Here is a 12,864-nt window from a genome sequence, read left to right as displayed (position 1 = left end):
CATTTTCTTTTCTATAATTATGCCAAAATCATTGGTTATAACTTTTAGTGAGAGTTAGAAGAAAGGCCTCTAATAGACTGATGAAATCCTAAGTTATCATGTCATAAAAACTTGTAATTTTAGTTACAAATTGTTTTTTTTCCCACTTACAAGATTGTAAGTACCCACATTAAAAATTATTTTTAGGTGCATAATTTTTTATTATAATTTAAATCATGTATATGCCAATATGTTTTTATTACCCTCCTCAAAAAGCTCTATTTATTGAAGAATTATTTATTTGTTTTTCTTTTGGCAAAATTTTTAGTGGATTTTCTGTTATGAATAAATTAATCAATGTTGTTGACCCTAATAGAACCTGTTATTTCTAAGCCGTTTGGTGGTGTGTTCTGACAGCCTTTCTTCTTTGCAGGAATATATTGCTAAGAATTTCTGTGTCATGCAGTCCCAGATTGGCTATGATATTTTGGCAGAAGATACCATCACAGCTTTGTTGCACAACAACAGAAAACTACTAGAGAAACATATCACAGCAAAAGAAATAGAAACATTTGTCAGTTTACTCAGGAGAAATCGGGAGCCAAGGTTTGAAGTGATTCATGGAGTATTCTTTTCTAGTGGGGATTGTGGCTTTTTGTTTTATTTTTAGAACTTTTAAAAGTTAGAATTCTTTCATATCACAAACTGTTAATGGACAAACTGTGTTGGGCTTATTGCTGTAATAATTATGTATAATCAAGAGTTATTACCCCATAAGAGATCAAAGGCTTTTATAGATTTATATTTAAGTGTGATTGATTTTCACTGATAACTTACGATTTTATAAAACTTTATAGTTTTTCAAAATATATTCATATAATTGTCTCATTTAGATCCTCATACATTTGTATGAAGTACATTGGTTTTATAATATTATCCACATTTTAGAGCTGAGAAGAAGCCTAAAGAGTAAATAGCCCAAGAATACCCCAACAGTTAGGAATAGAATAAAAAGAGTTTCTGACTTCACATCAAGTTATTTTTCTATCTCATTTTGCTACATTATCCGGGAGAAATGCCTGTAGAAAAGTCAAGCAAATTGGCAAAGTTTTCTTAACTAACTAGTACAGCAAATAAATGCTAAAAGGTAGAAATGGGCCCCTGACTCAACCAGGCAATAGTTACTTCCATTAACTATGTGCTTTATTCCTATGTGATTCAGCACAACATTAGCTTTTGTTTTGATATTCAGTTCCAGGGAGTCTCACTTTAAGGCAGATAAATGATTTTCTAAACACAAGTCACAGTGCTGTGGGATGAGTATCACCAAACAAATAGAAGCAAACATATCCTTTTTGAAATAAGGTTTGCATTAAATAAAAATAATTGAATGTTTGTTTCTAATGATACAAACAATAAGCAACACATTAGAAAAATGGTGCACAGAAATAATATTAAAAATATTTGTAAATAAGTTTCTTTAATTATATTCCAAATTGTATTTTTATGGTGATGATTTTCTAAAATGCTTTGTCTTAATATTCAGTTTAATTTGTTTTCTCTTGCCAGATTTTTGGATTATTTGTCAGATCTGTGTGTGTCTAATACCACTGCTATTCCTGTAACTCAGGAACTCATCTGTAAATTCATGTTGAGTCCAGGCAATGCGGACATTCTCATTCAAACTAAGTAAGCCCAGATAAAGGACACATTTTTTTTTTCAGTTCATTATTTGTAAGTACTGTAGTCTTTTTCATATTTCTAAGTGCACTTCTTAGTAGATTTTTGTACGTTTTATTTCTTTCAAGGGTGGTCTCCATGCAAGTAGACAGTCCCATCGAGAGCTCCATCCTTCCAGACGACATTGATGACGAAGAAGTTTGGCTCTATTGGATTGACAGCAACAAGGAACCTCATGGCAAAGCTATCAGGCACCTTGCTCAAGAGGCAAAAGAAGGCACCAAGGCTGATTTAGAAGTTCTTACCTATTACAGGTTAAGTATTATAGAGAATCAAAATTCTCAGTCTCACATATTCATTGAGAGCTAAGCCTCTATAACTTAGGTACCTATGAAGAGGAAATTTAAAAAGTCATGTCTGATGCAGGGTAGCTGAAATATTTAGTATATTTAAAATATTCGAAATAAAAGTTAACGTCTGTGTTTTCTACAGACTCCACTTGCAATTTTCTGGTTTTTCACTAGTTTGAAATGTTTGTTCAGCAAAAGTTTTTTTCCTCTTACTGATTGGGGTAGGGGCAGATGTGAGGACCTAGGTGATGGAGTTGAGAGAGAGAGAGAACTGGGGCTGAGGACACTGATCTGGCTGCAGGGCTGGCTCAGAGGAAGTTAGCCAGCCGTTTAGTGTATAGTACTTACGAATTCATGGTGAGTGATACCTGCAGTTATGAAAGTTCAGTGGTGGCATATGGCAGCAGAAGCACCGGTGGTCAGTATACTGGGATCAAAAACCTAGTTAGCATCCCTGAGTTTAAGGGGTTGAAACCCAAGGCAGAATCCCTGGGGACAAGTTGGGCCCAAATGGCAGGAATCAGAGGAAGGCAGAAGAATGCCTTGTGTTTTCTGGTTTCCGTAGCTATAGCAACAAAACCAAAGGCTAATTGTTAATCTCAGACCTGAGCTGGTGAATCCAAGTGTACTAATGCCATTTGGACTGATCACATTTGGTTCGGGAACTGAGTGGGCTCAATTTAGAGTGCAGATACTAGAGCCTGCAACTGAGTGAGAGTGGGGGAGGTGGAGAAAGATGCTTTCGTGGGAGCTGTTTCCCATAGCCTTCGGGCCGAGTGTAGTATTTGTAATCCTAGGAAACTGAGAGCATAGCTACACTCTCCACCAGACACATGCTGCTGGCACAAGTAAGAGACAATTTCGTATATTGTTGTCATTTGATCACTTAACTTACTACCATAAGAGTTTGACTCCATTATCAGAAACGCTTGGAAATATAGGTATCATAAACATAGACACTGATTAGTACTATGATGTTTAAGAACTTTATCAGGATAAGACAAGTAATGTCATATGCTTAATATTTTTAAGGTACCAGCTAAACCTCTTTGCACGGATGTGCCTGGATCGCCAGTATCTGGCCATAAACCAGATCTCTACCCAGCTCTCTGTAGATCTGATCCTGCGGTGCGTGTCAGACGAGAGCCTGCCTTTCGACCTCCGAGCATCTTTTTGTCGCCTCATGCTCCACATGCATGTTGACCGGGATCCCCAGGAGTCCGTGGTGCCCGTTCGCTATGCCAGGCTCTGGACAGAAATCCCCACAAAGATCACAATTCATGAGTACGTTTGGAAAAATCTCTTGAGGCCTTTAAATTCAGCCGATGAATTCAGTAGAAATCAGATGTCTACTGTTTTGAAATGAAATACGTGGAAAGGCATTAGTGTGTTCTAACTCAGGTTATTAATCTTCCAAATGCAAATAAAATACTCTTTGTTAAAATGATAACTCTTAGTGATAATAGAAGCATCTTTCTGGAAACCAGTAAACAGAAATAATATTGATAATGTGAGTAAAACTTTGTTAAGTACTTAATGTTATGGTAGACTGGTTTATGTGCTTCACATGTATTAACTCATTTCACAATAGCCCCATTTTACAGATAAGGACATAACACCCAGGACAGTTAACTGATTTATCCAAGATTATGAGGCCAGGAAGCTAAAGTATATATATTTTCCTATTTTTTTAAATGCTTGTGATGAATTTCACTTGCTTTATCTTGTTTCTGTCTTTCCAGATATGATTCTATAACAGACTCTTCTAGAAATGATATGAAAAGGAAATTTGCACTGACAATGGAATTTGTTGAAGAATACTTGAAAGAAGTTGTAAACCAGCCCTTTCCTTTTGGGGATAAAGAAAAAAACAAACTGACATTTGAGGTATGTTTTTAAAAACAATTATTCTTGATGTTATTAAATTTTCCCTGTGAAAAATTAGATACATTGAGCATCAAAGTTTTTTTCCTTCTAATAGTTTTTTTCCTTCTTTCCATCATAATATTTAGAATGTTTTGGTACTTGGGTAGTTTAGTTCATGAAAATACGATTCTCTCTGCCATTTTTTAAGAGATAGATTTGGTACTTTGATTATACCTTGATATCCAATACAAAATATTTTATTTGTAATTATCCTTTATATACTATTTTCCTTGATTTTTTGTTTCATTTATGTAAACTTTATTGCATTTAATGAACAAAGATAGTTTTGCATATTTTGTAATATGTTTGGGTACTTTTTTCATCTTAATGGAGGTGACATTTTTATCCTCATTAAACTGAATTGAAATACCTCCAGTTATAATATCATTTTGGGGATAGTGACAAAAGTAGAGAGAGGATACTGTTACTTGATACCAGGTGTAATCGTTACCTATTGGTGTGTAGTAAATTACTCCAAAGCTTAGCAGCCTAAAGCAACAAACATTTATTATCTCGGAGTTTCTATGGGTCAGGAACCCAGGAGTAGCTTAGCTGGGGGGGTTTTGGCTCAGGGTCTCCGATGGGGCAGCCAGCAAGCTGTCGACTGGGATTGCAGTCTGGTTCTAAACTCACTCATGTGGTTGTTGGTAGCCACACTTCCTTGCTGGCTGTTGACATCTCAGCTTCTTCCCATGTGGTCTTTCTATAGGCTACCTGAGTGTCCTCATGATGTGGTACCTGTCTTCCCCCAGAGCAAGCCATTCAAGAGAATGAAAGAGAGAGAGATAGAAAGAGAGAGAGAAAGAGTCCACAATGGAAGTTTCAGTCTTCTGTAATCTAATCTTGGAAGTGACATGCCATCACTTCTGTTTTGGTCACTCAGACCAACCCTGGTACAATGTGCAGGAGACTATGCATCAGGGGCTGCATCTTGGAACCCGACTCTCACACTTAGGATGTCCGGTAGTATCTGGAAGACTACAAAACAGCATAGGGAACATATATTTCTGGGCACATTTCATGGATAGTACCTCTTTTTTGAAGTAATTAATTAATATAACTGTTTATGAAATTGTATTTACAGACTTAAATGAGTTAATATTTAATTAAAAGACAAATAATTCTAATATAAACTTCATTAACCACTTGAAGTATAAAATATCTTATTTGGATTTAATTATAGACCTGAATAAGTCAAAGTTCAAGTGGTTGCTTTTACAGGTATTTTAATTCCTAGGTGTTAAAGAATTAGGAAGTTTAGAAATACCTAAACTACTTTAGATACTAAAAATGCCAATGTTTATTTGAGTTCCTAATGTTTTCTTTTTTTTCTTTTCCACTCTCTCCCCACCCCTTCTTTTTTTATTAAGGTGGTCCACTTGGCTCGGAATCTTATATACTTTGGGTTTTATAGTTTCAGTGAGTTATTAAGGCTAACAAGAACACTTCTGGCTATCCTAGACATTGTACAGGCCCCCATGTCATCGTATTTTGAGAGATTAAGCAAATTTCAAGATGGAGGTAAGAACTTTTAAGAAATATTATAGTATTTTTGTTATTACTTGGGAGTAAGATAAAAAACAAGTCTACAGAGAAGTTAACGTGTACCTGCTAATACATGAGTACATATGAAAAATATTCCTGAGTAATAGTAGGATGCATTTACAAATGTGCTTCCCTGTTTATAATGCTAAAGCTTTGAAAGACAAATTCATACAATCAAATTACATCTTTAGCAACTAACATTGTAGCCAATCCACTCATGAAAATGTTATGCGTTAAAATAATCTTAATATTTGGGATCATCTTGGTATGTGTCGTATGCTGGTTGTGCTCCATGGCAGGGGTTCAAAAGATGCAAGTAAAGGGCTGGTTAAGCATCATACTAGGGAATAGTGAATGCCAAGCCAGTGGTGGGGGGGCAGTGGAGTGGAGTAGATAAGAGAGTGGGCTTTCAAGTTAGAGTGCCTGCATTCAAATCCTGCCTTTGCCGTTCATTAACTTAGGCAAGGTACTTACCTTCTCTATGATTTTTCTTTTCTCATCTGAGAGATGAAGATGGTAATAATAGTATCTTCTTCGCAGTTTCCTTGTGAGAATTAAGTGAATGTATACAACATACCAGTAGACTTATATCAGTGACTGTCTCATGGCTCAGCACAAATTTTTTGTGACGACGATTGTTTTAGGTTGGTTGCCCTGAAGACATCCTGAGATAGAGGCTTGTTTGCAGAAGGCATATTGAGGCGTGCTCTCAGGAGGGACTCATGTAAGGAAGTGAAGCAGCCAGGATTGGGCAGACAGACAAGCTCATTTGTGATGCAGTTACAACTGAAACCTCAGCTGACCCTGTAGGGAGCTCTGGGGCTGGGATGGTCCTTCAGAGTTGTCACAAATTAAGGCAACAGGTCGAGCTTTGTATCCTTGGCTACTGGCATCATCATGTAGGGGGGTGTGTAACATTGGATAAGGCAGTTCTCTTTGCCCAAGAGTCAGCCTTGTGAGAGACACAGCAGTCAGTAGTCAGTAGCCATGATGCCCAGCACCTGGGGAGCAGGTGCTTCAGCCCTGAAGACAGGATACGCATGGACCATAAGAGTGTCCAGTACAATATCCATTACAGGACTAAAATGGTAAAAGCAGAAATTTAATTTCAGGTATAAGGAAGAAATATCTGGTTAAGAATTATAAATGAGGAATTTACAGTAAGCTGAAGTAATTAATTGCTGCTGCCTAAATATCAATCCCTTTTGCATCTTCCAAAAAACTGTGCAAATCAATAAGAAGCAAATTGAACAACATAAATCCTTCCACCTCCAGCATAACTAGAAGCCAGAGGTCAGTACAAACATTAGTTACTGTAAGTAGAAAAATAAACATCCATTTTCAGTAGAGCTGCCTCATGAACTCCCATTGTAAGCCTTCATGGATAGGTAATGGTTTCTGGAAAAACTGCAGAAGAGACAAGAGGGGAGTGTGTGAAAATCATCCTCATAAAGAAGAGAAAGTCTATCCTAAGTGTGAAAATGTTGAAAAAGTCTCCAGATAGATAAGAGCACTGACTAAAGAGGAAGGGACTTACAAGTACCCAGGTAGCAGCTGCAGAAAAGCAGGGATTCTAGGCATGAAAGTAAGGGAGGGGCACCCTTTGGAGTCTTGTTGGTGATGAGAAAAGAGGCTAGATGGGGAAATCTAAAATACCACAAGATTAAAAAAAAACTCCAAAAATTGATCAACGTATAACTCTTCCTTCACTGCCCCCCACCAAAAGCCAAACTTCACATCTCTGTCAGGAAAGGGAGATCTTGAACTAGAGATCATGTGAACCTGCTCATTGTCAATCCTGTCCACAAAATGCACAGATGTCATTGGTCTCACTATGTGAAACTATCGTAAGAACAAAACGGAATGAAAAATCAAAACATTTCAGTGATGGAAATACCTCTCTGAAAAGCAACGATGAAGCAGAAGAATATTGTAACATGGTACTCTAAATGGAATTGAATTATCTTCAAGCAAACATTGAGCTATTGAAAACACCTTGAATCACAAATTAAAAACCTAAGGTCAGAAATGGACCAAAAGCTAGGACAAATGAAGTGAAAGTTGATTTAACTTAGAAAAGACAAAGAATAAAATGTTGACTTGATTAATTAATTAAGTTTTAGAAATAACATACTAAATTATAGGGGTCAAAGGGAGAATAGATTTGAATGAAAATATAAAAAGGGACAATGAGGGAAGGCAGGAGAACAATGAAGAGAATGACAATGATATAAAGAAACTAGTAACATGGGTGAGAGAGAAAGTGGTTGAAATGGCAGAAAGTCAAAGAAGAGCCATCATATGAACAATTGGAGTTCCTGAAGAAGAAAAACGGTGAAATGGAACAGAATGGATATTTATAATTACATTCAAAAAAATCATTCTGGAAATAAATGAGAACCTGAATCTACATGGTGACATTGTCCAGAATGGTAATCTTCAAGGCGTAGCATAATAGAACTGTTATATACAGTATATATTCACAGAGAGTGGTAAGGCTTTGAGGGAGGGACTGTGGAAACAAATGGAGAAAAAAGGAAAAGGTCGATGAATGTTCTTTCCCATCGTTGCATCTTTTATGCAAGTTTAAAATTTTATAAAAAATAGAAGTCTATGAACAATGTATGAACAAGAACAAAGCAGAGGCCAAGAACTTCCATGGTAAATCAAAGAGCAGGGGTACGTGGGTGGTCTGTGCAGATTTTGTTGCCTGAATCTCACTAGTGAGAGATTCCTTTTGATAGTCCCAGAGGGTACATAACACTTGAAATGTCTGTATGAATCATGCTTCTTATAATCTCCAGTTGCCTTTAAAACAAACCATTCTTAAAAATGTAGAAATTGATCCTGACTTTTGGTTTCAGTGTTTACAGTCTGCTTTCAGTGTTTCACCCTGAATAAAAGTATTTTTTTTTTTTGAAAATTTGCTAATAGCTTGTTTGCACTCTCCACTGTCCTATTTGTATCTGCCCTCTAAGACACATGCATTTTTTTTTCAATAATTCTCATCTTTTCTTGTGAATTACATTCACCTCTGGATAGCTTAATCATTCTTTCAGCAATCTGAGCATCATTAAGTTGTTCAACAAGAATCTATAGAACAAATACTGTATGCCAGAGGCTGTTTTAGTCACTGTGAATAAACAATGAATGAGATAAAGTTTTTAGCCACAGGGTAGACAATTAATAAATAAGTAGGCAAAATTTCTACCCTTCCCTATTGGGAGAAACAGGTACTAAATAAATAAATATACACTGTAACATCAGATAATGCTATGAAGAAAAATAAAGTAGGATGGTGACGTGGAAAGTGATGCAGTGAGGGAGGGGAAGAATTTTGTTCCAAGTTTGAAGGGCACTCTTTGGAGGGATTTGAGCAGGGATTGATGTGATCTGATCACTTTGGTTCCTGAAGGGAGAATAGAGAATAGAGAAATGTGGGCAAAAATACCAATGTCACGAAAGATAAAGGAAGGCTGAGAAGCTGTTCCAGATCAAAGGAGAGAAGGAGACATGACAACTAAATGCAATAGGAAATTCTGGATTGGATCCTGGATCAGAAAAATATTATCTATAGAAGACATTATTGGCACAATTGATAAAATCTGAATATGGATTGTAGATTTTCTGATTTTATAATTGCACTGTGGTTAAGTAAGAGAATGTATTTGTTTTTAACAAATGCATGCTGAAGAATTGAGGGTTAAAAGGTCACAATGTCTGTAATTAGCTTTCAAATAGGGCATGTGTATGTGTATGTATGTAGACAGAGCGAGAGAAACACAAACGAGGCAGAATTTGTGAATCTAATCAATCTGGGCAGAGATATGTGGGAGTTCTTTGTACAATTCTTGCAATTCTTCCCATAAATTTGAAAGTTTTTTTAAAACAAAAAAAGTTAAGAACTTAATTACCTGGTAGGAAAAGGATTTATTTCATGCAAGGTGACAATTCAAGCTTAAAGAATTATCCTACAACTCTTCTAGGATGTGTGTTGTTATAGCTGGATTCTATTAGACTATAAATTCCTAACAAAAGTGTTAGACTCTATAAATTCTTAACAAAAGAAGCAAGAGGGAACACATTTCTGCAATCTGCGAAAGTGGAGACAGGATAGTCAAGCATGGGAAAAATTCCTCTGGTACAGGGTGAGAAGGGGTTGAGGCTAGAGAGGAAATCCCAGATTATGGAAAGTACCTGGGGGGAAAAAAGAGCTGTTATTTTAAAGGCTGACTGATAGGAATCACGGCAGTGCTGCCGCATTACAATACCCAATGTGTCATCATCTTGGCTCTTTCATAGCCAAATAATTTCAATTATATTTTCCCCTTTTTTTTTCATATGGACACCTCCAATACCATAGATATTTTCCTCTTTTAATGAAACTTTATCTTCAATGGGAAGTCAGTTGCAAAGCACAGGTTTTAGGAAATAGAAAATAATTTTATAAACATTGTTGCTAGAAAAACCAGAAAACCAGTTCTTTCAAGTAAGTGATACAGTTTGCTCATACTGTCTGGAAAATTTTATGCAATGGAACCAGATCTTTTTTATCCTTCCTTACTTCTCACTTACTGATTCTACTCCAGCACAGTTGGGGTTGGACATGCAGAGAAATGTTTGGCAAATGTTTGGCAGGTCAAACGCAGGGGAGCGGAAGAGGAGGCCTGTCTAGAAGGAAAAGGCTTACAGTTCCTGGAGTTCCACGTTGTGCCAGCCTCAGTGGCGCCAGTCTTAAATAGGGTGTGCACATGTAGCAGTCAATTGTTTTTCTGGGAAATCCTGTAGATTTAGATGCCAGTGATTAGTGCTTGAGGTGGCGGGACGGCTGGCTTGGAAAGTGGCAATTTCAGACGTTTTCCTGTTCTGGGTCCTTGGTGACAGTGCAGGCTGCCTCAGTGTCACTGTGAGTTGTCCCTCATCCTAGAGCTTGTTGGGGGTCTCAGTGTAGCTGCCAGGCTGTGGCTGCTCACCCTCATGGTGGCTTTTAGTTGGCACGCTCAGCAGAAATTGCTAGGCTCAGAAGCAGCTTTTCATTTTTGTGCCCTAGGGGCGGTCCATTCAGAAAATTATTGAGGCATGCTCAAATGCAGACGCAGGGAGCTGGCACTGCCCTGGCCTTCACTGTGGCGAAATAGAAGATTCACATCTTTGGAACTATCAATTCGATACCTTTCCTTGGCTGTGTACTCACTTAAGAAAAGAAATATTGTTTTCAAACAAATGTATTCACTCCCAGCAGGCCCTGTTGTTGAGTCAATTTGCTTTGCCTAATACCTATCATTTGCTCTCAGTGATTTAAAATGCACGGGCACCGTTCAGTGTAATTGATCTTCTGAGTAGAAGGATTATGTCAAGCAGTGCCCTTCTTTGTCACGTACAGAAGCTAAAAGCATATGCACACACCAGCTGATAAACTGAATATTTTTGGTATTCTTTGCAAACATTTCATTTTTAAAATTATACAATTTTTTTTTCTTTTTATGCTTGCCAAAGGATATACAATCCAAAGATTTATATTACTAATAATTTAGATCACTTCTTTTTTAAACAACAGGATGGGTATATTTTGTTCTACTAGAGAGTCATTTAAATAGTTGGGGACAAATGTGAATCCCACTTATACACCTTCTGTTAAGCAACATGCTATGTGTTAACTCTGAATTGTAAGAGTAAGTATCATCTCCATGGGAGCACAAATGTGGTTAGAGTGGAGAACTTGACACACTCTGGACATAGTTTGGGTCTGACTCATTATTTAGTTACCCTGTTAGTATCTTTCTGCTTATCTGTGTTTGCTGTTGGAATGGGACTGGGGTTCAAGTTTAAACCTCCAACATGGAGCAATAAAGTCTTCACCACTGAGTACACTTTGGGCATAGTTAGTCTAGAACACCACGGTCATTCTTTTCACAATTGTCTCCTGTCTTTGAACTCACCATAATTTGAAAAGGAAATATACCATAGGAAATTCCCAAAAGACCGATTTAGGGCTGAATAGTATAGTTTCTTTTTATCTTCTATCAGTTTGCTTTTTCACTCCAAAATCTTGGGAGTTTCCATAGTTAAACACTGAAATGTGGGCCTGTTTCCAGTCAGTAACCAGCTAATCTCTTTTGTTGGCATACGTGTTATGATGTTGAAAATGGGAAATCACTAAAAAAATCAATGGAGAATTCCATTTACTTGCACAATTTCTTTTCCCTGAAGTTTCAGGTTTGGAGATGAAGTGCCTTTGGTCTTAGAGAATGAGATACAGGCAACCACAACAGCCTGAAATTAGCCTCCTACCCTAACAGAATTACAGCTGTGCTGGGTGACTTGTGGCCCTGTGAACCCAGTCCAGGGTAGGGAAGGGACAGGAGGCAGGGTGGTGACAGGGCCTTTGGATATATGTATGTCTGGGAGCATCCTGCCCTGGGAGATTTGGGGAAGAAAGTATAAGGATTCGAACTCTCCATCTAGTGGCAAAGAACAAGCTGCTTCTTCAACTTGTTTTTTTCTTCCCCATTGGCAGGGACTTCACATGATCCACCTTAAAATGCTTTTCCTGGCAGCGTAGTTACCATTAAAAAGGAGAAGGGAAATTGAGATGGGAGGTGGGGCAGAAACATTTTTTTAAATATTGTTATATGGGTGGGAAAGGAAGAAAGTATTTGCAGACAAAAAATATGCCAGAAAACAGTTTCTTCTTTTATAAAATTAAGAGGTTAGTCTAAATATGACCTTTACAATCTCTTTTAGTTCAAAAACTGATTGTTCAGTTTATTTCAGTGTAATTTTCCTTCATTCATTGAATGACATTCTTTTTGGTATGTACTGCAAAACAGTCTTTTTAGCAAATATCTGTGAAGCATATCTTCTGATTAATATAGCTGTGACCGTGTCACAGCTGGGACACTGGGGCAGTGTTGTAGGGACACTGGTGTCTTGTCCTGAATGTCTTGAAATCGGAAGCCTTAGGTCACTGAAAATAACCAGAGTGTCTTACAAAAAAAATGAAAAAAAAAAAAAAAAAAAAAAAGAAAGGAAGGAAGGGAGGAAAAGACTTACCTGGGTGTGAGGAGGTGTATAGGTGGAGACAGGGAACAAGAAAGAACAGAAAAAGGTTTAGTACAAGGATCAAAACCAAAGAGCAAATACCTGAGGTACGACCTAGCTTCATTTTAAAGACTCCTCCCAGTGTTTATCTCCTTTTAGTTTTTCATCTGACTGAACTCTTTTCACATCTCTGCAAAGGACAGCTGTCTTCCTGGAAAGTACCCGTGTTGAAACTGCAAGGGGGTTTTGGTCTAGGTCCAGTTACTTGTCACACAAAGATCCAATTATTGAGACAAGGAGGGTTGCCAAGGAAGAAAGGAATTTGCCAAGGAGGAAAGGAATT

At 37.4% G+C, this 12,864-nt stretch overlaps 1 protein-coding gene across 3 annotated transcripts in view; it reads left to right on the top strand.

Moving 5' to 3' along the window:
* The window catches only part of ITPR2 (inositol 1,4,5-trisphosphate receptor type 2), a 462,476-nt gene that overhangs the window by 147,486 nt on the left and 302,126 nt on the right, over positions 1 to 12,864 (top strand). For all 3 annotated transcript variants that reach the window (XM_069490734.1, XM_069490735.1, XM_069490733.1), the window contains exons 16-21: positions 413 to 585; positions 1,549 to 1,668; positions 1,788 to 1,973; positions 3,042 to 3,293; positions 3,752 to 3,896; positions 5,306 to 5,456. In XM_069490734.1, the coding sequence (XP_069346835.1) occupies positions 413 to 585; positions 1,549 to 1,668; positions 1,788 to 1,973; positions 3,042 to 3,293; positions 3,752 to 3,896; positions 5,306 to 5,456 (1,027 nt within the window). The remainder of the gene's footprint in view (positions 1 to 412; positions 586 to 1,548; positions 1,669 to 1,787; positions 1,974 to 3,041; positions 3,294 to 3,751; positions 3,897 to 5,305; positions 5,457 to 12,864) is intronic.

This window comes from Eulemur rufifrons, chromosome 16 (genome assembly GCF_041146395.1).
Source record: "Eulemur rufifrons isolate Redbay chromosome 16, OSU_ERuf_1, whole genome shotgun sequence".
Classification (NCBI taxonomy): Eukaryota; Metazoa; Chordata; class Mammalia; order Primates; family Lemuridae; genus Eulemur; species Eulemur rufifrons.
This window is presented reverse-complemented; position numbering and strand designations above follow the sequence as displayed.